The sequence below is a fragment of the Argopecten irradians genome, chromosome 4 (genome assembly GCF_041381155.1).
Source record: "Argopecten irradians isolate NY chromosome 4, Ai_NY, whole genome shotgun sequence".
Taxonomy (NCBI): Eukaryota; Metazoa; Mollusca; class Bivalvia; order Pectinida; family Pectinidae; genus Argopecten; species Argopecten irradians.
Window position 1 is genome coordinate 30,499,515 of NC_091137.1, and position 27,329 is coordinate 30,526,843.

Here is a 27,329-nt window from a genome sequence, read left to right on the forward strand (position 1 = left end):
GCATTGGAGAAAACAAAATAAAAGTTAATGTCAAATAAAGTAATTAGTCTTTGTTATTTTTATATTGAGGACATTATGTATTTCCGTTCAGTGTAGCTTTCTACAGTTACGAAACTTAGACGTGTTCGAAAACGTTGTAAGTTGTTATTCTTAAAGTATGAAGGATACTAAAGGCATCTATTGAGTTTACAAAGCCTCAGTTTAAAGAACAATATTTTGAATCTTCTTGAGCTACGATTCTCCATGAGAAAGCAACATGCATATCAAGGAACACATTTAGGTTAATTACTATTAGTTTCCATGTAGTTATTTTAAGTTAGGGAGTTTCCTTATTATGCCAGGCATACGAGATTTGGCGTGATTTTTTCCTCATGAATTTTATTATTATTTGACTTTGTTTTGTTTCTTTTTAGCTATATTCGAATAATAGATAAATAAAAACTGCCAATAACAACATAACATTTCGGTATTTCAATATCACCCCACACAAAACAAGTTTAATGATTTTAATAATATGCTAATTAATGTAGTTATTCAATTATTCGCGTATGAACAAAATCTTCGCCTTAAGCAGTTGTTTCTATGGTATTATCAATGCATTGTTCAAAGATGTCGAGACCAAACTCAATTAAAATGCCGTCGACCAGCAATTTCAGTGTTTATTAAGTACCCCTGTCTATAGTTTTATAGTTTTGTTTAGACGTGTATACCGCGTGGAAATTATCTTCACACAAAAAATGAAACACATTTGGAAAACAAAATATGATTTAACATTATTGCATTTCTGTTCACGCAATAAGGGCTAATTAAAAAAAAAACAACAACAAATAAAAACAACCCACTACAAATGTTTTTCCCGAAGGTAATGATGATTGATTGATGTATTTGATCATAACGAACTGCAAACAGACGAAGATGTACTTCTCTACATGCTACTTGTTTTAGATTAATTCCAAATTTTGAAATAATTTTCAAACCTTTCAAAAGACTAGGACACGACTTGCGTGATGTCTTTTTTTCATATATTCTCACAAATACTAATCAGACGAGCTGATTTGTACAAAATGTATGAAATAAAATCAGAACAGACATTATATACTTTATCAACGTCGTGTTTTCGTTATAAGCTGTTCTTAGTTGTATTTACCGATAACAGATGTCCTTGGAAGGAAAAGTCTCGAGCCTACACGTGTCTCCTTTACGTCATCGACATACCCATCTGTGTCTGTAATGCGCAAAGCAGCAGTGTACTTTTGCAATTGTCAACGTGATAATGCCCGCGGACAACCGGTCAATGACCTCGTGGTACTAATCTCCACGCGACAACGTGGCCATTGACCATCACCCGAGCGGCCGTCCGTAGCAACGCATAGCATATTATTTATTGTAAATATTTAAGTCGACATTTTGTTCATTTGAGGAGCTGTGATATTTTGTTATCATATTTGGGTTTTTTCTTCAATTGATAACACAATATTGATAAGCAGAATTACTAATTTACGAAATTGTCTAACGCATTTATTACTTTAGTAATATTACAATTTGTTTTTATTTATTTCCAAAAACCTTATGCAAAATCATCATTTATCTCTTCTTTTTTCTATCTTAATATTCATTTGTTGTGGTAATTTTTGCTAGAACCATTTACAGTGATCTATTTCAGTGGCGGTCATATCAAAATAAATCGGATTTGATTCTCAGTATAAGAGCGCTACAGACATCGTAGCGTGTCTCGCGCTGTGACTTTTTTCCTTTGTGTCGCGCGACAGGGAAGCAAATGACAGAGAGCAGACGACACTGGAATCAACAGCATGGAAGACTACTTCGCTCCATCACCTTTTAAAGGCAATTTTGATTTCTACGCCGAAAATATATTTGAAAACTTTAATGAGTCCACGGATGATTTAATGAACTTTAATTACACATTTGTGTTGGAAAGTGAAGCTGACGTCACAGAAAGACGTGTTGTACCGCTAGTGTTTCTTCTAATATTCATCGTCGGAATTTTGGGGAACTCGTTAGTTATATTTGTATTCCTACGTAATAAAGCATTTCGGACAATTACCAACATTTACCTGTTGAATCTGGCAGTGGTGGATTTGCTGTACTTGTGTCTGTGTGTACCATTCACCGCAGTGTTTTATTGGATATCCTACTGGCCATTCGGAAACACACTCTGTAAGTATCTACTGATGGTCATCGTATAAAATACTATCACGATTTCAGAACAGTACTAGAGTAAGTAAAGTTATAAAACAAAAGTTTAAACAAAGATATATTATAAACCAAGGTTTGTACTAATTACACTTAAGGTATTAAGCACATAGGATGCCTGATTTGTACGATAACTGTTTCTTTCTAATAGCATTATCAACATTGATAATGGTAAGCCACTAACATGAATGAGATATGTAAAGATAACAATGAATGCGTCTGTTGGGGACTAACAACATGAGCTACCTATAGAACTCTAAAGGGCTTGTGTAAACTTTTTGTGTCTTGCATCATCAAACGTCTGGCTGGTGTGTTGGTGACTTTAACAAACTAATGTATAGTTCTGGTAAAAACCATAAAACTTACATCATATCGAGAAAAAAAATACCAGATTATATTCTATGAGATTCTGAAAGCAATTTTGCACATCAGCACAGTGAATAAAGGGAAGGATGAGCGGGGAAGTAAATGTTACTGAATACTTATAGTCAAACATAATTCATGTATTACATAATATACAACAGGGAATGGCATAGTTATAAACTCATAAACAGGGGATTAAAGGCCCACTACCTTTCCAGAACAAAATATGAAGGTTTCTTAAAAACATTAAAAACATCAGAAAATATGTACCGATGGCCTAAGATGAGGTTACAACACCAAACATGTGCAAGATTTCCTGCGTAAAAATATGATAACAGTGGAGAGTAATTTCGCTGTTCTGTCGTCTGACGCAGTGATATTCAACTACCGCGTGGTATTTAGGACGACGGCGGGAAACATAAGACGACCCGCGTTATGAAAATTAACATTTAAATTTATTTTAATCAAATTGTTCAGAAGGTGGTGATACATGTAGTATTGACGGTAAGTTAATAACTTTTGCGATTCTACAAAATTACCGATCTAGTTTTACATTCCCAATTTGAAAATTAATAGCCGATTCGGAAAGGTAGTGGGCCTTTAATCAGAAACGTATAGACAGTAGGCGGATAGAGGGAAGATATATTGATGATGGGCCGACGACCCTTATAATGTCGTCTTAGAGTTATTACTTTATAAAGCACGTACACCTATATGCTAATCCCATCATTATTTGACAGTAGGGTAGTTAAAATAGAAACTACACCATAACATGGTACTGATCGCTGGACGGTTACAATACATTGACAAGTAGACAGTAGGACACAGTTAATATCAATTATTGACATTTTGTTGAGGTTGATATGGAGTTATACAACCCTGATATATTAATTGTTTCAATATATCCGTCTTCATCATTTGCTATGTTAAATATCGTAAATATCGACCCCTAGCTGACAATGTATTAGCCAATGGGAATAACTACGAAAATCCGAGCATATACATGTATATCACATAACCAGTTCCACTGTCAAATATTTCGCGATTTTCACTAAATTTAACTTTGACGAATTATCATTTCGCGATATATATTCTATATAATAAACTGTTTCGCAATTCATAAAAAGACTCATATGATTTGTGTCATTTTAACCCCCAAAATCCGTCAAATTTTCAAACGTGTTATGTAACTTGCGACTGAATACATCCGCTAGTACAAATGGTATGCTAGTTAAGTATCACTGTACGTGCAGTTGCTGTGGTAAACATACATAAACTATGCAAATATTAAAAGTTTTTTATGTAAAAACCATAGACCTTGAACAGACTTAATATTTTTTTTCTAAAGACGGAACTTAATTAATTGCCTACATATTCTTAGTAAATATTATGTTTCATTGTTTCTTTTTGGAATACTTCCACGCATAATTAGGATGGTTGCAATGGCAATTACAGCTGCAAGACTACAACCATAACTAAATATTTCAAATACAGCAATTTTGTTCCTAAACAATAATGGATGAGGGGGGCCAAAAGGGTCCAAACCATGCATGATCCTTTGCATTCGTTAGACCACCTTTGTTGCCAATGGTGTTTGAGGTATGACTGAATTGAGGGTTTGATGTCAACAAAAAGTGAACAATTGCCCACACATGTGAAAACTTTTGGATATGATGAAAGCTAATGATGAAATCAATCAGAACTGTGTTATCCATAACCAATATATAAACCCAAATACTTATTGTCTTCTTGTCTTCCTAAACTTCCTGACACTTTTTTATTGATGTTTATATCCACACAAATCTTAATATAATTTACTAAATCCTTCAGAACTGCGAAATACACATTTTTGTCTTGTATCGTGGCATGTCATGTACAGGAATTGATCCCATGTATCTGTTGTGAAAAAAACTACGGCTCCACCGACTGAGTCACAGAAACATGCTTTGTCAGCTGAATGCCTGACCTATTTAACCTATGTGCAATATATGTTGCAACAAGGACAGATAAATTTTAATATGTAATTACAGAATACAATGATGCCAGAGGAGAGCAAATACAACTACATGTATCTGTAGCACAAGACAAGTCCAAACATAGACAGGGGAGTATATTTAGAAACTCTCCCAATCGACTTCCACTTAAAGTTCATTAGGTCGGGTGCCAAGTCACTGTTGTTTAGCTTTGAATTGGATTGGTGTCTGTAGGGTTGACGTTTATTGAATGTTATTGAGGGAATGCAAATTTAGATGCACAAGTAAAATGGCTTTCCACTCAAAACTTTAGCGAAATAGGATTAAAATAATATATCCAGGTTTATCGTTTTGGTGTGTACGCATAAAAATTAAAGGTGCTGCACATGATGTATAGTGAGGTTAAAACACCTAGGTGGCAGTCTATTGAAAGATCATCCTCGATACTGCAAGGGTTGTAATCACTCTCGTCATATCCATCCATGGACTATGTCAAAACAAAACTGAAGTCATTTCTGGAGAAAATATTGACCAATCACAGACATACAGAGACTTCCTTTGCAGTCCAACACAGAGTTTAGTTTTACTATGACATAGCTCAGGGTTGGATATCACAATAGCGATAGTTATCACTGGAATATCGAAAATGGTAGATGATGGGAGTTTGGAAAGTTCCAAGACTCTGTATCCATGCAATTTGGTAAATGGTTCGAGTCTCTGATGGTTCAAGGGTAGAATGATTGCTTTCTGATGGTTGCCTTGTATGATGGAATTAGCAGCGCTAGCGAATCTGTGGATCTTGATTGAATGTTCCAAGATTTAACTTGTCATTTTTCTCTATCTCCACTGGTCCATTTACCGTTTTGAAAATCAGTGCAAGTTTTCTTTGAAGTGTATTGTCCTTCTTCCTTCTAAGGTAGAGTCAGGTCTTGTAACATGTCGTTGATAGGTTAGGTTTTATGGTGACGGTCTGTTACATATCTCCCTACACATCTATGGATTATGTCTATGCTATCCCGAAGAAAACTTCTAAACTCAAAATATTGATTATGGGAAGATATCCACTGTCTAAATATTCCCTAACAACGCCGATACCTAATTTTAACATTTTGAAAAAGGATTACGAATGTTAGGATATGTTTTCCCCAACCGATTCTCTTTCTTGAACGATATCCAGATATCCAGATTTAAATTTCATCATAATTTGAAAAATCTCTTTTGTCTTTTTATAAACATTAGTATAATTTAATTTGCGAAGCAAACATGTCATTTTATGCTCCTTTTCGTGTTTCAATCGTGAGCGAGAGATCCCTTAATTATATCTCGTGTATTCTTCATGTAAAACTGTTATATAAATTGCGTTTCGGTGACAGAATTGGTTGAAGTTTCTAAAAATACGTGTCCTCATTTAGTTAAAAAATTATTGAGGAAAACTAAGGTTATTTTCAGACAGAATAGAGCACCTCGGGACGGCACAATACTTTAACTGGATATGAAATTTCAGTACTCCGTTTAATCAGCCATATGACAGTATCATGTCAAATGACTAATGAATCAACATGTTTCCTGGTTTTGCTGTGAAATATTCCTGATTTATAATGACAAATCGTTTTAATTCGGTTTGCGTAATGATCGATATGCGCGGAATTGGACACCACCAAGTTTATTGTAGTACGATGTCTTTTTTGTGTTTGACAAACAAAAGTACTCTATTATTTTACTAACATCTAAAGCACCAACATCACGCCGATATAAGAGAATAATATTGTACAAGTGTATGATACAATTTTGGAACCTTCCATAAACATGTATAAAAATCGATAAAATTCATTGCAAATATGTTTTATATCACTTTTCATGATTCATAAATGGTATGATCAAAGCTTTGGTTATTTGCTTGCCTTTCCTGAAAACATTATGATGATTTCTGTTGTTTCATCACATATGATATTTGCGTGAAAAACTTCCTTAGATAAAACTGCAACAACTGTTCCTAACCGTCCTTACCACCATGGCCACCCATGCATAAGGGTACTGATATCTTATTCATCATTGCCTGTAAGCGATCGGCTACGATATCGATATACTGGACGTGGTACGTCTATCTTAACGTCACGGGGAGACTACGGACTTCAAAGGGAGGTCATTCTGTGTTGGTCTTCGACGCCCAACAAACAGTTTATTCTATATTACAAGGACCAAGCATGACGCTGTAAATGTCCATGAATTATCAATGAACTAACTCCCATTGATTTCACTCCATCCTGGACTCTTGCTCTACAAAAGGTTACCGTGGAAATGATTTGCACTGCTTTATTTCAATTTGAAATGTATTTTCTACACATAAAGCGACAAATTACCTATGGGTAAATTCTGTTTGTAAGACGGGAAGTTTATTTGAAGCATACATTTATATGTCAATCATCCCTTTCTTGAAACGAGGTGCATGACAAAAACTGTTCTGCTCAATTTGATGTTAATGATGTACTGTGGAATGTTTGACATAGACATAATAAAGTACTCTAACGTTTTCAATTGTTCAATTCAAAACAAATTCAGTTGTTTTATTAACGTGCCAAGCATATGTGTTTACATAAAATCACCAAAATATTAAAAAACCAAACTGAAAAAGAAATCAATAATAAAAATGAAAAATAAGAGAAAGATGAATTAGAAACCACGCTTAAAGGCCAACTACCTTTTCCAAAAAAAAAAAAAAAAAAAAAAAAAAAAAATTAAAAGATTAAAAGTAGATCAATATAGAACAAGAGTGAACTCTCTTCTGTAGAAAAGCAACATTTGCTTCCATCCCTGCTCACAACAGCCTGTTCGCCATCTTGACATTCACGTTCAATTTCGCGCCACATCAATAGTGCCCGCTTGCCGGGCATTATTGCAAATAGTACCCATATGTGTAGCCAATCAGAAGCCAGTGTTCTGTCACGTGATGTACTAATTTGGTATATTTCCCCTAGTCAGGTATAGTATCCCGTAGTCAAGAAGGATAGGGAACTGTCGCAAAATAGACCATAGCTGAAATACAATCGCATTTCTAGTAATTATCATGTGACGTGCTAATAACACACAACATTTCTTGATAATTATACGTTTAAACATTACCTATAAATAAAGTATATTAAACATTTGAGGAGCCACAGTCGATATATGTGAAAAAATGAGTGTCAAACATTAAAGCAGTTGTATTACTCGCCGCTTACTCGAAACTACCATTGCCACGCTTGTTTTGTTTACCATCCGGGTGTCGAACATATACATGTACACGGGGTATTTTTATGTATGGGAATCAACCCGTTCTATTTTAAGAAGTCTTTACTAATAGATTATTAACGTAATTATCCTCATTAGAAAGAAACCAAATGAAGTACGTTTTAGAAATCCTAATGTACATCTTACCAGAGTTTTGTGAAAGCATAATGGGACTTTAACGTAATTTGAAGAGACTTTTTTTTAAAATTTATATTGGAAGGTGACAGCGCGGAAACTAAACTAGGGAAACATTGAATATTAACATTACCACTGCAAAGTGCCAATATGTTGCTACTAATCCCAATATATGATATTACCCCTTTTCTTTTTATAACGGGAATGACTATATAAATGTAAATATAAGCATAACGCGCACCATTGGCTATGCTAGAACACCCAATGTATGTTACACACCAATGCATGTCAAAAATATGACAACCAACGCTTAATTGGAAAATGTGAATATGCAGGATTGGGTATTTGTGATATCGAATGGATTATCGATACGTTCATTGGATCAAACCATTGATTAGTTATTCTAACGAGAACTGGAAATTTATAACGTATTCGGCCCAAACTTACACATATTTCAACTGAAAATGGGAAAAAGCATTGTTGACTTACATTTATTTTGAATTCCTGGTTGAAATTATGCGGGAATTGTAAAACAGCAGTGCCGGGAGATTATCTGGGGAACAAAAATATCTTATTAAATGATAAGGTACTAATTAATAAAAAATGTGGGGATAAATGATTTTACAACATTGAGTTCATGATATTATTAGGAAGAAGTGGTGAAAATAGATAGTTATCATTTGCAATATATTATTGGAAAAAACGAAACCGGATTAGTGAAATAACCCAAATTAAAAATGCAATTCCAGTGGAATGGAAAAGAAAAGTAATAAGTGAAAAATCTGTGAACACAGCGGTAGAGCATCAAACAAAATTTTGACTGTTTCAAAAAGACTACCTATATCCTATCGAATCATATCATATAACCATCTCAAATAAATTAATTTCGCCCATTACTAATGCAATTTATAGAAATGGAACTTCAATATTCAGTATACACACCCGGGTATAGATCTCATGAATTTCATTTTTGGTTCATTAAAGAACAATCGAAATAAAATATTTAGGTGGAAATTATATCATAATATAATATCAACTAAAACACACTTACAACAATGCAAAATCGAGGAGAATAACATTTGCGATGCATGTCAGATAGAAGAAAGCTATATTCACTATTTCATACTTTGATGACGTTTGGAAGATTATAGAAATAACAATTAATTGTTTCGGATACACAATAAATTTGAAGAAATTAAGACATACAATAACTGTATATAAAATAAGTCCATCAACACACTGATATATTGCTAACATAGATAGGATATTCAGTTTATAAAGCATTTCACACCAGTGATCAAAAACGAAAAACTGTAAAAGTAAATATAATATTTGAGGACGATTAAAGGTTTTAGGTCGTATTACTAAATCGCACGCAATGACCTGCTTAAATATTTCATTCAAAGATTAAGAATCGGCATATAGATTTATTAGCCTAGTCAATGGCGTTTACATAGCAGGACACTGATCCTCTGTTTATTTGTATAGTAAGTTAAAATATCAGTTTTTGTCATTCTTTGACTTGAAGGAAATGCAAAGTGCAGACGATAATGACAACAAACACGATTCAAAACGTCATGCCGCCAAAATTAAAACCAAGTGTAGATGATTTCCAGTGAGAATGTATATTAGCCTGTTGTTATTTTTCCGATATCAGGTTTCATCACGGCTCTCTTAATATAGAATCAAAGTCGTAAATAACTTGAAAGAATATAGAGTCTGACAATAATATCAGGAAGTTTGCCGTCATGTTCACACTAAAGACATTGTCGCTGATGTAGTAGAGAAAACATCACTAATCAATAAGTTCAGGAAATAATACTATATACCAATATACCAATTACTCTCACTCATTTGGTAAGCGTTTATTAATGGAAATTGTTCACAATGATCCAGAAATGGCACATAGGGATTGATATTTGTGTTCCTGGTTGATTAGGTAAAGCTTGTGTCATGAAACGCGAACAAAACAAGCCATGAAATGTTTTGAGATCAGTATTTGCAACAGCATTTGTGTCTGCTGATCGTCAATCAATATTATTTAAATCAATGGAAAACACCTTTACAGGTTGTTTAATTAAGGATTGAATCTTGCTTTGGTCGATTTCATGGGGTGATGAATTGAGGTGCTCTTGAAATGAATTAAATGAACTACGAAGCAGTTCATGTTAAATTTATTTGTATAGATTTATTTAAAAACAATAACATCATTATCTTATATTGTAGCCATATAAAACATAACACATTTACTATAGATGTAAAAATGGCTGTAAAAATTTGTCCGCCAAAGCTGCGGAAGGATAATGTATAGACTGTGTGATACGGTAATCACCCGTATCGATTCAAAATGGAGTCACCGTAACGTGATGGGACCGGCATTGTTCTGGTAGTTTATTACAGTAATCTTTAGTCTTGAAACAAGTTAAACAACTGATAAAAGGTAAATCAGCATTAGTTGTTATAGATTATTTCTTATCATTGTTCGGCTTCATCCTTTGCTTGAATTTTGTAACAGAGACGTTCGGTTCTGACGTTGTATCGTCAAACGTTACACAGGGACATGACACATTTTATTCTTCTTCGATATCGCGGTGTTGTGGACTCGAACGTTAAACACTGGTCAGTAAAACGTTAAAAGCACAAAAATGATCCTTGATCTGATAGCATCCATAAATTATGTACAATACAATGGACATAGAATATTGATTAGGTAAATGCCTTACTATCATTTGCTGGCGACGAGAGCAAAATATTTCTAATTAAGTTTTTAAATGAAGCTTAGGAAAATCTTTAAACAGTAGAAATGTTTACTTGATAATATCGCACTTTATAAAATAACCACCCTTTAGCCTTGGTCTCCAGCCTAGGAAACTATGTTTGCTAAAGTAGCGATGGAATAAATCTAGTCAAATTCATTAGCAAGTGAAACTGATTTTATCATGTAGTTTCAATGAGTCCAACTTCAGTAGACATTGAAATATATGGGCATGAACACGAAAGTCCTATATGAACTACTCAGTAACTTTGATTGGTTACTTTGGCGTCCTATGAACAGTAAGTGCCATTTAAGGACGTGGTCAGATGGAGATGAGCCAGAAAAACACAGTCTAACGATCAGTACCTGCCCCACATAGGATTAAATTTTCCGACCCAAAGATGCAGAGCTTGTGGTATATGTCGGGACATCTTATCCACTCGGCCACCGCAGCAAAAGTCAATATATTTGGTGTCTATTCTTGAAACCTTTCCGTGAAAATACGACAGCGATTCTGTTAGTTTATTCCCAGTTTGTCGTTCCTTGCCCTGTGTTACAGATAGTATGGTTGTTAAACACGACTAAAATCGGAATCTTATCTTTTTTATTTTGACTGTGGTTTTTCTGCTGCATTTTTCACTTCATTTTTTGGAGGGATTTTAGTTGAATTTTGAATGGAGGTCCATGAGATGCCTTGAAACGTAGAAAAGTAGGAAACCTAAAATATAGAAGCTGAAGAAAAAGAGGACTAAACCCAGGTTGAAGAAATAACTGTGATGGGTCAGAGAGTCCACCGACTTATAATATGAAGACCTCAAGGACAGGTAACAGGTGGAATTTGTATATCAATGTGCATTGTTATAAGGATTTTCTAAACATCTTGCTCCTGACGTCATCATATACAACCTCTAAAATTCTCAGTAATCCAATTTATAACAGTGACGAATAGGTAGAGATGGGTTTCCACGCATTTGCGCACAATTTCGTACGGGCTGTAAGAGTAGTGATTTTTGTGATAAAATCCAATTTGTAAAACAATTTGAAGTGTAATGGATAAACTATTCTATTTATTGTTTAGGTCGAAATAATTCTCAGAAAAAGCTTTAACTTCGAGCTTTAAGCTCTAAATTTGTAAAATAATTTACATTGTAATGGATAAACCACAATAAACTATTTTGTATTTATTGTGTAAGGTAGGACGAAACAATTATAAAAAAACTATAACTATAAGGAGTTTTAAGTATCTACCATTTTACCACTGAACCCTTTCTCTGCATGATGGCCGATAAGGCAACATTGATGAAGTGAAGAGTTTTACGTGCCATCACGGTATATATATATCGTTTCGGGGCACGCGGCAACATTGATGTCCCTGTTACGTATTTATATTAGAGACCAACCAATCAATCTCCCTGTTACATATTTGTATTAGAGATCAACAAATCAATGTCCCTGTTACATATTTGTATTAGAGACCAAAAACATCCAGAAAAACAGACAGCAATTAATTTCAGTATAAAATGAAGTATAATTAAAATCCTTAAATAGTTTTCATTCACTTTGTGAATCAAATTGTTGATAACTTTAGATTCATATAGCTCTCTTTAATATCAGCTATTGAGCTGAGTTACGGTAACCACAAATGATTATTGATTTTATAACAACATAGACTGAGAAATATAATTTGCAGAAGACTGTTAGGAGTGGAATATATAAATGGAAATTTTATTTTTATTTTGATATTATGTTTCATATTGATACATTGTTTGGAAATAATTTGAATACGAACAATTTCTTTCACGGGAGATAAGTTATGGCCTGTTTTATACTATTCTTATTTAACTCTGGTGGATCAGAATGTACAAATCGCATTTATAAGGGACATGCGATTTATTCTAAACTAGGTTTAGCGGTGGCCAAGTGGTTAGGCCATCCCGATACATCGCTACAAACCCTGCACCTCGAGATCGAAGAAGATGTAGGGCATTTGCCAGGTACTGGGCGCTGGTCAATGGTTTTCACCCGGTTACTCAGGCTTTCCGACACACACGGAATATTGTTAACAGACCATGGTTGTCAATAGGATGTGAAATCAAGACCTTTTTTCAAATCGAACGATTATCTACATTACTAGGATAGATAACAGAAATCGACTTCTGCAAGCTCCAAACAATGTTCATTACTATGATTTTATTAATGAGAATTTTAATTAAAAAACAAACAATCAAACAAACAAACTTTGCATTAAATCTATGAGTGCGATAGTCTTCTGTATGATTTGATATGAATATATATGTCTTATACATTGAAATAGTACCAGTTGACGGTACATTGTGGTGTGTTTCATCGACTCTGTACCATACCTCTATACCCTTTATAGAGAACTATTTCTAAAGCTAGTTTGATTCCACTGACACAGCTTTGTAATTAATAAATATAAATACTTTATGATAGCGTTAGGAAACAGGACTAGTTTCCTACTCATTGTGAAGTTACCTAATGTAAAAAAATAAATTTGTATGGTAAGTTGATAATTAGCAAAATAATGTAAATTAATTAGTGTCATGTGTCATGATCGTGATGTTTATATAAACAGAGCGCACATCTAGCTTTTGACTTAAAAGTCCAACGCTCAAACGAGCAAGAGAAGTTCTCTCTAGCTGAAAGTTCCTACATGGGCGTCATTGTAGCAGAACGCACGATTATTAAATAATCAATTTAATCATGACCTCCACTAGGGATTAAACTTGGAATCTCTGGCTGACTTGCCTGACGCTCAATAAAGTTATAGAGAACTTCTATCTTGTCGAAATGTTTATTGCGACAAAGATTCACAAGGGTATACACAAGTTGTCAGACGTTATAACGCCCAAGGGCACCTCGAATGCCATATACGTATTAAACACGTTATAATAAACCCAGACTCGAGGAAATATAATCTATTGGGAAAAAAAACAAGTGGGCTACCAATACAAAGGCAAAACCAAAAAGTGCTGATCGGTCATATATATGTATCGTCAATGAAAAAAAAAGACGTGGAGAAATATGTGGTTTCCAAATAGGTGTACATGTGGGAATAAAACCTTGATTAACGAGATCGAAACAGAAACAACCCCAGACAACCTACATTTTTTGTACATATTGTCTCCCAAGGATCATTCTACACAGACAAAAATCATACAATGAATTAGCAAAATCAATACGAAGTTGCAGAATATTACAATCCAGTCGATACATTTACAAGGTTTGCTATGATGCGCTTATGTAAATTTGAGACATTTGTTGAGGAAGTATTTGTCAATCTTTAATTTTGTGTTGAGCGGATCCGCACCACAAGCTACCTACAGAATGATTCACTTACTGTTAACCAACGTTAAAGTTGAAGACATTTCATTCTGGCATAAAAAATCCTTGTTGTAGGATCTGGGAGATCTCTTTCAGTTATCACAAAATGGTTTCCTATCATCAGTTTTTAGACTTCTATTGTAGTAACGAGGTTGATGGGAATAGATCGAAAATACCTCAGCAGCATCTGAAAAGATGTAAAATAGCCAAAAATACTGGCTAATCGCAATGACGCTCGTCTTATGATGTATATGATGTATCTCTCATGGTTAAGCTGCTTTAGATAAAAAAACTTGTCTTAAAACCACAGGCCAACAAGACAAGACATTATCACTTCTCTAATCAAACCTCGTATTTTAGAACTGTTTGTCTGTTGTCGATGTCGAAAAATCTCCAGTATGATATGAAGGATGTTGATTTACGGATAGATGTAGAGGGAACTCTATGTTATTGAGCGTAGGAAAGATCGCTGCGACGGAATCTCTACACCGGCTGTTTTCCAGTTACGGAATATTTTTTAAGGTTTATACACGACAACGGTTACAGTTGTAAAATCGATATTTTACCTTTTAATAACCTTCCAGTATAAATGATTAAGCTGTTTAACTAGTTCGTTCCCTCGTCCTTATTGCACTTCTCGCCAGGCTGCCCTCCGCTACTTCGTATCGCTCTTGGATATATCCGTCACTCGTGGATGTATTCGTCGCTCGTGGATGTTTGTCGCTCGTGGATGTATTTGTCGCTCGAGGATATATTTGTCGTTCGTGGATATATTTGTCGTTCGTTGATGTACTCGTCGCTCTTGGATGCTTTTGTCGTTCGTAGATGTATTCGTCGCTCTTGGATATATTCGTCGCTCTTGGATGTATTCGTCGCTCGTGGATGAATTCATCGTTCGTGGATTCATTTGTCGTTCGTGGATGTATTCGTCGCTTGTGGACGTATTTGTTGTTCGTAAATTTCGTCATTCGTGGATGTATTTGTCGTTCGTGGAATTCGTCGTTCGTGTATGTATTTGTCGTTTATGGATGTATTCGTCGCTCGTTGATATGTTCGTCTCTCATGGATGAATTCGTTGCTCGGGGATGTATTCGTCGCTCGTGGATGTATTCGTCATTCGTGGTTATATTCGCATCGCTCATGTAGGTATTTGTCGCTCGTAGAGGTATTCGTCGCTCATGGATATATCGTCACTCGAGGGTACATCATCACTCGTGAATATATCAGCAAAGTTTTAATGAGAGCGGCATTTTCACGCCACATACTAGTCCATCTTTACAGTACTCCATTGACTTCAATGAGTTTTATAAACTCTCTCTGTCTTGTTTTATGAAGATGTAACGTAACATTCCATTAATGAAACATGTTTCTGACTTTTTAAAAGGTTTCACGCAAATTAAAGGAAATTAGAGTAGTTAATGTTTTGTCTTGCAAATGTTGGCTAAATGCCAAAACTGTTTCTCAGCCTCTCATTGGGTTACAAAGTATTTCAGGTATCGGAGGGTTTCTTATTACAGTAATAAATCAATCCGCTTGAAGAAATGATGGGAAATCACGACGGCCATATCTGATTATATTAGATTTGTTACATGTTATTTTATATTTTGACAATTTTAATGTTATAGCGCACAGGTATACCATTTGACACATATGTTCTTTAGTTTCCTCTCTGTACCTAATACTACATTAGGTAGCAACACCTGTGACGTCACGATTCTGTCGTCAATTTGAAATACCATTCATTAGCTCCACTTATGTGCCCCCTTGACTTCCAATAACAGATTATTAACATAATTCAATGACGTCTCACGTTCATGTTATGGCTCAAAATCCCTGAACAAATATAAACATCTTTCACGGCCTTGAAGCAGACAAATACAATTACATGTACGCGCTACTCGTAAAAATAATAATCGTCTGCGTCAAGCACAATCACACATATAAACTGTGGCGAGGTAGAATATGAAAATATGTCTGGTAAATCAAAGAGTATCGAACACAGAACTCATTATATCTGAGTAAGGAGACTTTTTACTAATCTTTGTAAATGAGGGTACGACGTTGAATTTGTAATATATCGAAATAGAGATTTGGAAGAAAATACTATTATACTACGTCAAACTAACTAGTGCAGTGGCCAATAGTATTATCTGAAACAAAAACAGAATTTATATCCAAACCCTTGTCTACCTTTAGTTACGTTTACGATGAGTTCGTTCACCATATATATTTTATTTTTGTGTACAATCATTTATTATTATGATAAACTTTCATTTTTTCGAAATGATACGCCTTTGGTTGAGAAATAAATACTTGTGTCTTTGGCACGGAATTTCCTCCTACAAATTACATGAATAAATGCACATAATGAAGCACTCTAAGATAATCGTCTGACTAAGTAACTTTTCTCTTTAGGTTGTCTTTCATGTGATGACCTTTACCAGCATAAATTTTGGCCGTTCTTTAATAATATGTAGCTATTGAACTCTTTGCTTTCAGGTAAGCTGGCGTCCTATCTCATGGTATGTTGCATGTCTTTGCACGTGATGACCTTGACCGCCATAGGTATTGACCGTTATATGGCTGTAGTGCATCCTGTCCTATCACGGACACTAAGGTAAGTAAACGAAACAACCCAGAAAAAGCAGATATCAATAAAATATAAGTAATTTAGTAAATATTTGACACATGGACATAAAAAATATAACAAAGATGCTTACATCCTCAATTACGGAGAATAAGAAAAAAAAATTCTGCATTAATCTTACAAATCAAGGTTAAATCCAGAAAAAGTAAAGAAAATCACGAAGGAAATCTGGTGACTAATGAATAATAAGATTTTCTTTTTATTAACAAAGTGCATTGAAACATCGGTGCATTAAACATGAAAAATATTAAATATAATTATATTGATCAGTACCCGGTATTAACATAACACTTTGGTTATTTCAGAACGAAGACCAGAACGTTGCTTATCCTGGTATCCATTTGGTTCATTTCTATCACTGCATTTTCACCCGTTATTCGGATCACAAGGGAAATCGTGTCCTTTAAGACATTTTGTATGGAGACGCTTGAAAAGGCACAAATGAAGATATATGTCACAATGTTATTCATATTCATGTACGCCATCCCGCTTTTCATCTTAGGGTTCTGCTATATTGAAATCGCCAGGAAAATGCGAACAATTTCCACAGGAGGACTACGGTTTAATCAAATGCGTATTGCGACTCTTCAAACCCGACAAAGAATACTGAAAGTCGTTTTTGTCGTGACCTTGACCTTTGCTATTTGTTGGCTTCCGTTGCACGTGGCGGCCATTATGGACGGGTTTGGTATGTCGAACAACCAATTTTTGTATTATGTTAAAATCTACTCTCCTTGTTTCTCGTACTCAACAACAGCAACGAATCCTGTCATTTATTGTTTTGTAAGTAAGACATTTAGGAAGTTTTGCAAGGCGACCTTTACTTGTGAAAACATTAGTGTAAACACTATGCTGTTCGGTGATGAAGGCGAGGTTATGCCGAATACACGAACATTACATCGCCGACATGAACAGAGAGAACTTCTGTCTTTACCTCCAAGGAGAGACAACATACCAGGGAGAGAACCTCTGTTTATTACAGTACGACCAGCCGACCTGTTGTACACACAGACATGACTTTGTCCTGCCACGTAGTATTGTGTCATATTTTAATGTTCTGATGATTTACCGAAGTAAAGTTGTAAAATACTCAATAAATAATCCAATGTAAGGCGTGTGCCTTATGGCCAGCTAAACCACGATTTGTTGATAAAGGTCAGTGTCAATGTTCTTATTAATAAAAACAATACAACTAAATGGGGTTGTAGTAAAACTCGAATATAACTAACTTGGTAAGAAGAAATTTCTATGTATAACGAAACAAAAACTATTTTCCGATTGCAACACAATATGATATGAATATTATAACTATTTGTACGACGAATTTAATATAACGAATATCTGTGTATAACAAACTCGTTCAAAATTGCGTCCATTCACCTCATTGATCTCGCATTCAATAGCGAATCACCAATAGCCCATAACCATATGTGGATGTTTTTAGGGCATGAATAGTAACATACGGTGCATATAATTATATTTTCTAAGATTAATAAGTATTTTTGGTCTTTGTTGTATTCCAGCCAGATTCGTTGTTTGGAAACAATACAGTGTGAAACGAAATCGGGACACTGCTTACTTCCATCCATAACGAGTTCAATTGTCAGGTCCCTGAAGAAATCTTATACGATGTAATTGCTCTGTACAAAAATATGAATAATTCATAGAATCGAAAAATACGTCATGATGACGAACCGACTATTTGCTCATTTATATGAAATATTGCCTTATCTGTTTGTGCTATTGCTACAGAAGTACACGTCATGTTTATATAATATTCATGTCTTTTAAAAGCAGATCATTTTAGTATAGATTAAATTGATTTCACTTTATTCTAGACATTGTTGAAATTATACACTAGGGTGTGGATATTCATACACTAATAGTAATCATATTTGACGAAACTTTCCTTTTATGATTCGGAACATTTAATCTTCATATCGTTTAGTTCGCCATGAGACGCCATACGGGTTCGTATATGTATCTCATTACAGATGAAGCAGGTTGAAAATACCGATCGATTTTGTTTATGTTGGTTGTTGTTGATTTCAATGTAACATGAAGCTCAAGACTTATGCTGTAGTATGGTTTATTAAGAAATGACGATAGTCTATATGTCCCAGTGTATGACTTGTCATTCTGCCCACGCAATGCACTCTAAATAATTTATTGATACAAAGTTACTATTCATTTTAATCCCATGTATGCTATTTCCACGATTATGTTAATGTCAAATGAAATCATACTCGAGAAAATAACGGGTAATATGATATTCAAATTAAGGTGTTAGACCCTGGTTTGTATGCATATATTTCACTCTAAAATGTACTTGAACATAACTAAGTTGATAGAAAGTGTGTATGCACCGGGTTTAACATCATTTATAACTGTGGACTCGTAAATAGTTGTGTAGTTTGTAAACATTTTGGCAAAATATGCAAAAATGTCCTTTTCAGGAAAACACGTGCACAGGGTTCAGTACATATATCTGTCACCACATAACCATGCCATTATGTTTACTAGTGTCTAGAGTTACATACGAAGGGACGCTTGCTTGACTTGATTTGACCTAAAAATATATATCGAGTCCTCTTTGACATTCTGATGTAAATGGCGGCTTTTCTGAAGTGTAATTTTTTCCCATATTCTGTCAAAAATTACAAGCTACACAACTATTTACTAAAAATATCACTAGTTTAACCAGGGCTTATACCAATCGGTCCATACTGTGCATTGAAACACACTTGTATTGTTGCCCAGAAAGCAGTGGTTGTGTATTACTGTTGTAGATAGTCGTTGTTGAATGTTAGAATGTTATGTTATAATGAAATATATAATTTCTTCGAAGGGAGACTTCTATTGTTGAACAATATGTACCAATATCTATGCATCATTAATCTAGTATTTATACTCAGGGTGGCTGCCATGCTATCCACGATGGGGAATCAATGTACATATGTGCTATATACAGTTCGACATCATTGATACTCCAGGAGTTACTATCACTGCCTCCAGTTTTACTATGACATATTCCAGGGGCGGATATAACGTCAGTGATAATAGCCTCTAGATTATCGAGCTGGATGATACCTTTCGGATGAAGATCAGTTTAACCTGAGAAATTGTATGTTTTACAAAAAAACTACTTTATTTCTGGCTTCATGTTGGAAATTTCTGTGTAGTTATCCTGGAGAAGAATCAAACACAATTTAAAAATTTTACTGACTTCCATGCATATTTTGTCATTACCGTCAGGAAAAAAGTCACTTGAAGATGAAGAATTGCCGAAATTAAAGAATATAGGTAATTTACAGTATACTGAATTTGATATGCCACCGTTTACATTTGTGAAGCTTCAAGATATTTACGAAAGGGCCAAATGTGCTCTTTACATTGTAATAGAATATTAAATGACGATTAGAAAATAAAACATTTTGAAGTTATCTTTCATTGAACTGTATTTTGTTAATTTCAAAGTTTTATATGTTTTCTTAGTCCTGTTGGTTATACATATATATTAAATCAATGTACAGTGTACTCTTTGGAAACATGTCATACTTATTTGGAGAAAAATCCGCTCTTTTATGTGAGAGAAAGAATCAATACTCATTGTCAAAATACAGCGGATAAGAAACAAAAACAAATTGCAATTTCCCTTTGTTGACAATCTATTAAACATTTGACTGTATCGCCGAATCAATTAACTTTAATATATGGGTAACTCGAAGTTTAACCACGTTTCCGTACAGTCGACTTTGAATTATGCAGATTTTTTGCAATTTGTACAAATATCGCTTAGGTTACATCTTACTACGTCGAGAAAAAGATCGAATATTTAGCAGATGAGTAATGTATAACTGCTTTTTGTTACATACTTCACGCGAGGAATTTTTTTAAGACATCCAGGCCATTTCCGGATTCAGCCTCCGTTTATTATGTTACTTGTCTCCTTAGTCTTCCTGTTGTTCTTTCTGTTATTGATTCCGTATAATATGTTTGATTTATGTGTAAAGGGGCAGATCAGACATATTTTGCCTAAACGGTAGATAGAATGAAAAATATGTATTGAGGAAAATACAACAGATAGACAAAACTGAGTATAAAAATATATGGATGATAAATATTTGATCCATTTTCATTTCATAATGACAGGAGGTAAACCAAACTACAGCAGAGATTTTGATCCATCTAAATATCTGATTAGAGCAATAATGAATTACAATAATGGACTGCCTGCAAGCGGTATACATAATGCAGAAAAGACTTATTATGCACAATATAAATATAATCTTAACAATAACTGAATGGATAAAATTTAATGCTTCAACTTATGTACATATTGCATACATGAATTGTGTGCTCCGTTTTATTACATTTTGTCTAAGTGAAATCTAAATTATTTATAAAGAAAAATATATGTATAAATGTATACAACCGTATTTCTATACATTTTACGATAACTTGATGTCACCAACCAAGAATGAAATAGGCAAGACAATTTAAAACATTATGATGTGAGATATAAAATGTTTTCTTTCAAAATGATTTACAGATGACCCTTGTATATCGCACATCGTGGCTACGTCAGTTTACATAAAGACTTCTTTTACGAGACTTAGATACCAGTGCTGGTGTAGGTGGCTACAAAAATATTAAATATGACAAACTTGTCAAACCCGTTGTCATTTCAACACTAAACACACACATTGCCCAAGTGAAAATAAACGGTGAACTCCTCCGACAATGTGTCATTGGCCTGACGAGTACTCCTCGAATGATATCCAAGATAGAAAAAAAGAAGCAAAATATTTCAATATCAGTACGTAATGTGCACATGTATACATATATAAATTTCATTTGTTTTCAATGATTAAGTCTTTCGTTCAACTTGATTGAAGTAGTTGCAGACAAAAATTACTCTACTCCACCGGCGCGATTTGGACAATCTTACCCTATTGATTCGAAGTCGGATAGACTTTTTGTATCGACCATCAGACTCTTGCACTGAAGTACTTGCTATTGAACTTATTTGAAAGCACTGTGAACAACAATGATTTCACTTGAGATATTATATAATACATTCTGCCCCAGGGAAACATGACAGTCCGTGGTAATTCCAAATGATGCTTGAAACGCTTTTGAAAACAAAACCTAAGTAGGGCTTTGAAAACATGTGCAATTTGATCGTTTGTCCACGTAAAAGATCGTCGGGGTCCGCATTTCAAAATATGTGTTGCCATGACTATAAGGCTCGGCAAGCCTCGGGTTTAACTACATTTTGTGACCCTTGAATATGATATCATTTTTCTTCATATCCACATACAAAAGAGTATATTTATCTCATGTCAAGACGTTTTTATTACAATTTCATGATTAAGATATCCCGCCACCTTGAAATCTGCTAACATAAATTCTAAGAAAAAAGCGACTGTAACCTAATCTCCCATACTTGAATATTACCCGGTATTTTCATGCGAATCTTGCTATTTACTTCCTTTACAGTAAAACCAGTGTTTTCCAGTAAGTTCAAATTTTACCGAGAAAACATCTTGTTGACGCAGTGACGTCACGAGGTGGTATTACATAAGTTATCATTTAATTAATACAGTCTTTTATTTGTCCGTGTAAACTTAAAACCTATGCACTGTAAGTGCTGTAATTATAAACTGTTGGTAAGTTTTGGTAATGAATACCATATTAAAAGCTTTTCTTAATTGATGATTATGAAAATTACAGAACATAAACCTTCTATGTTGAATATAATCCAAAACTGTGATAAGCTTAGAAATAAGAAATTGTACAAAACTCTCAAAACATTTTACAAAAATAAAGTGTGTAAAAAAACAAGGAAAAAAGGACTTAGGACGAGGTATTCATGGAGAGAACAATGCCTCCAGTTGAGAATTTGGTAGCGACACCAGAAAGATAAAGCAAAGTCGAGGTCAGAGAAATAACAGGATATTTAATATGTAGTGTTTTGGTGTACGAACTAAAAAGATGGACTCGCGTGATGAAGTCTTTACATGTTTGGAAAGAACACGTTTTATAGCCGTATCGCCAATCCGGTTAGTGTCGTTAATGTGAATTGTTGTAATTGTAACGGGAGTCATTACAAGTCGTCCTTACCTGCACAGCTCGGTAGATGGGGAAACCAATTGTTTGTGTTGCTATCACAGATTTCCGTCACCCCGTCCAACCGACACGAGGTGTGGGCAAGAAGCTCTTCCGCTTTCTCTTCTATGATGTGGTTGTTTTTGTCATCAAGAGAACAGGACGGCGCTTATATGGAATTGAATAATTGTACATTTTACTTCAAACGTTTTATTTGCGATGTATATATTTTCTGTGTTTATCAGAAACAGTTTGTTAATTCCAATGATACGTGTTATTTTGATGAATTTTACGTATGTTAGATAGGTATTTTTTTTATATTTAAGTTATACTTACTAGACAACCCACATCCCTCAGCTTGAGTTGAGGCCCCACACAACTGCCACTAGAAATAAATGTGTGTTAATATATAGAGGATCTTACATGAGAGGATATGTGATATAAAATTTATCAAACGAGTTCAATAATTTGTTATGCCACGAGCCTTTAGGCCTCCTATGATGGCTTTTCTACAGCTACTGCGGCTTTCCTGCAATATTTCAACCTGGTACGTATGGCGTTAAACTAATCAAACCTTCACCATTAAGCCTCTAATTTGTCTAAATTGGCTTTTAATCAGTTTAATCATTAGTTTATCGACGTCTTGAATTCATAAAGAACAAGCTTACAGTATAGTAAGTGTTGCCAGCAACACACGTCCCCTGCCGTCAATCACATTTTTCTAATTTATGGCCAGCTATTATTGCTTAGTTATGTTATCATTGAATGAAGTTTGAATAAATTCTGTCTCAAGTTATCGTCCGGAAACGAAAATTTGTGAAACTAACTATTTTCAGCAACAGTGACCTTTTGACGCCAAATTCAGTCCCAAGCTATGTTTTCTCCATCGTCGGTGACCCACGGGTGATCGCACTACATTACACTACACTTGTCACTCGTGGGCAAACTCCTCGTAAAATCCTCATAGGTAATTTATATGCATGAAGAATTTGATTGGTTCCAGTACATTTTGCGATGGGATTTCATCTAATCAGAGTAAGCGTTATGTACAGTATACGGTAGCATAACAAAGATGGCCAACACTTGCACCTGGCGAATGTTTGGGTACGCGACACTGTGAGCGCACGAGCGGTGTATACACGTGTGTATATGGGCCAGGTAAACAATGAACAAAAGCGTTGTTAGCTTCGTTCATAGCAGTATAGGAATTTTTTACGTATTTCTGTAATAATATATTATTATGGCAAAAATAGGTATTGCCATATGAGTGTTTTATACTGATAGTCTTAAAGCTATTAGGTATAAGGTATGATTTAGGGTAAACCAATAAACCAGCATTCATTCTGAAGAGTTCCGAACTATATATCGAGTATTCGAATTGGTCAATTCTAGTTTGTGAATTAGCATATTTTACGAGGATTTTACGAGGAGTTTGCCCACGGGTGATAAGTGTAGCGTAGTATAGTGCGATCACCTGTGTGTCTCCGACGATGTGTTTTCTCCTATGTCACCATTGTATGAAGTTTGAACAAATTCCGTTGATGTGTTCTCAATGAAGTTATTATTCGAAAACTACAATTTGTGAAACAATCTATATTTAGTAACAGTGACCTTTTGTAGTTGAAATTTTGACCTAAATTCAATCACAATATGTATTTTCTCATATGCAACGATTGTGTGAAATTTTGATCAGAATCCGTTGATGTTTACTAAAATTATCGTCTGGAAACTAATGTTTTGTGAAACAATCTAATTTTAGAAGCAGTGACCTATAGACATAAAGTTTGTGAAACAATTAATTTTCAGTAACAGTGACCTTTGTCGTTGACCTTTTGACCCTTATTCAAATCCCAATCTATGTTATATCCCCTATGTTACCTTTGTATGAAGTTTGAACAAATTCCGTTGATGTGTTCTTAACTTATCATCAGGAAACTAAACTGATTTGTGAAATAATCTATTTTTAGTAACAGTGACCTCTGTAGTTGACCTTTTGACCCCAAATCCAATCCTAAGCTGTATTTTCTCGTATGCTACCATTGAGTGAAGTTTGATCGAAATCAGTTAATGTTTTCTCAAGTTATCTTCTGGAAAATAATATTTTTGTGAAACAATCATTTTTTAGTAAAAGTGACCTTTGTAGTTGACCCTTTGACCGCAAATTCAATCCCAACCTGTATTTTCTCATACATAGATACATAGATTTATTCTGACAACATACATGAAAACATGTACAGGATTTTTTATAATCCTATAATAATCAGCTCTTAGGAATTTACGGATTTATTTTTTCAGTGTATAAAAATTTTTTGTGGCTGATTTTTCCAATGTGAATTGAGTTCATATTCAAATTGCTTAAATGTCCTAGAGTGAACAACATTTGATGGGGGACTGTTCCAAGTATTCACGATTCTCTGGGTGAACGTGTTTTTCTCACACAGCCTTGAATGTTCTTTGTACACTTTCAAATCATGTCTGCGGGTACTTGATCCCTGGCTGATCAAAAACAAATCTGCGAGTTCCTTGTCGTATTTTCCAGAACGTAATTTGTACATTTCAATGATATCCCCTCGTGGCCGCCTGTATGCTAACGTTGGATGTTTGAGTTTACGCAAACGTTCTGTATATGACAAAGTTGAGAGACCTGGCACTTGCTACCATTGTGTTAAGTTTTATCTTAATAATTGTCTGGAAATGATTTTTTAAACAATCTATTTTTAGTAGCAGTAAGCTTTGTAGTTGACCTTTTGACCCCAAATTCAATCCCAAGCTGTATTTTCGGATACTGTACGTAATACTACTATTGTTCTCTTTCACTCATTCGGCTGAACTTTGACGGAACTCTGCATCAAAGGAAGCTAGTAGTAGCGTGTGGTACACCTCTTGGTGATCTTAACTCTTTGTAGCTGCGGTTGTCCCTTAGTAGATACCCTTACTACTTCTTGTAACACTAAGGAGACAGAACTTATTGAGACAATTTATGCATTAACTTCAATCAACTCTTCGTTTTTCTTCCTTCTGATTTGCTGTAGAAGGATTTTTTTATCACGCTAAATGTTGTTAAGTATCGTGAATATTTAAAAACTCTGTGTCTGAGAACTAAATACCAATTAGCGGACTGTAACATGTTTACGTCTGATATATATTTAATGAGAACAAAGCTGTTAAACAAATGGATTAGTATTGTAGAACGATTGTTAATCCTAACAATGGATATAAATACATTTTATTGATAGTCTCGTCAGAGAAGCAGAAACCTGTTTTTTTTCAATTTATCGCAATATTTATTCTGGTAACATGCAAATCCTTTGTTGTTTACGGAAGGGTGTATTTTATGTCATTTACTTCAAAGTAACGTCTCCTTCCTGAGCGCGCGCCCTGTGAGGTAGGCCTCTATCCCCTGACCGATACATATTACATATAGTATGTAACAGTAGTAATTTCTGTTCCTACTAGGCGCTCAGCATCAAGGGTGGTCTTAATACCGAGGTGGTCTTAATACCGAGGTGTATCAGATTGACATTTAATTCGCAAGAACCGTAACTCTGCATATTACAATTAAAAACAGTAAACATACATGTACTGTGCATGGACTTGTATTGGACAATGTACATATTGAAACGAACTGCTTCCTCGTCTCTACTTGAGGGTTTTTCACTCAAGTCTAAAATACTGGGTTGTGATCACAGATCATCTGATTAGCCAATTACTGGAAAGAATAACTCAACGCCTCAATACAAGTTCATACATATAATTCTGGTTCTGCAGATACAGAGTCACAATGTGTAATCACACTCTCTATCACTCTAATTACTGTACAATTAGAGATTATGCCAGAATATAGAAGTTATAAATGGTAGCGAGTACAAATGTACAATATCTAAACAAGTAGTTAAACTCCCTGTTATACTATATGACTTGTCTTTTTATAAAGAAACAATAAAGTGATAACTAAGATGCAATAGCAACAATCGCGACAACAGAATAAAGATAATAGTTACTCAGTAGATTTAGTTAGTAGTTTATAGAAATTGATCAATATGCATCAATTTCTCTATTACAAGAATTCAACCCAAATATCTTGTAATAGATATACAAGAGAACTCTAGTCTCTTGTATTAACACATGTAATTATCTACAATTATTTATGGAAATTGAGCAATGCATCAATTTCCCTATTACAAGATTCACAATTCCAAATATCTTGTAATAGAAATACTCAAGGCTTTTAAACCACTGTGTTTGTAATAAATACAACTATTTATAGAAATTGATCAAGTAACAATCAATTTCCCTATTACAAGATTAACTATATCTTGCAATAGAAATACAAGAGTACACTAGACTCTTGTATTATCCTATACAAATATTTTAGAATTTAGGAATGGTTTATAGAAATTGATCAAGTAATAATCAATTTCACTATTACAAGATTAACTATATCTTGCAATAGAAATACAAGAGTACACTAGACTCTTGTATTATCCTAAGTACAAACTATTTATGGGAATTGATCAAG

General features: G+C 34.5%; 1 protein-coding gene across 1 annotated transcript; it reads left to right on the top strand.

Annotated features, from left to right (window-relative positions):
- Window positions 1-1,653: 1,653 nt before the first annotated feature.
- On the top strand, window positions 1,654-20,109 carry LOC138321254 (galanin receptor type 1-like). The gene is made up of 3 exons (XM_069264800.1): window positions 1,654-2,178; window positions 16,552-16,669; window positions 17,005-20,109. The coding sequence occupies exons 1-3, from the start codon at window positions 1,812-1,814 to the stop codon at window positions 17,714-17,716; spliced, it is 1,197 nt and encodes a 398-aa protein (XP_069120901.1). The 5' UTR covers window positions 1,654-1,811; the 3' UTR covers window positions 17,717-20,109.
- The last annotated feature ends 7,220 nt before the right edge of the window (window positions 20,110-27,329 follow it).

Bases quoted from the DNA above. Each gene is read 5' to 3' on its own strand.
- LOC138321254 (XM_069264800.1), top strand. From the start codon at position 1,812: ATGGAAGACTACTTCGCTCCATCACCTTTTAAAGGCAATTTTGATTTC. The intron at 2,179-16,551 runs GTAAGTATCTAC...CTTTGCTTTCAG, and splicing joins GCCATTCGGAAACACACTCT to GTAAGCTGGCGTCCTATCTC. The intron at 16,670-17,004 runs GTAAGTAAACGA...TGGTTATTTCAG, and splicing joins GTCCTATCACGGACACTAAG to AACGAAGACCAGAACGTTGC.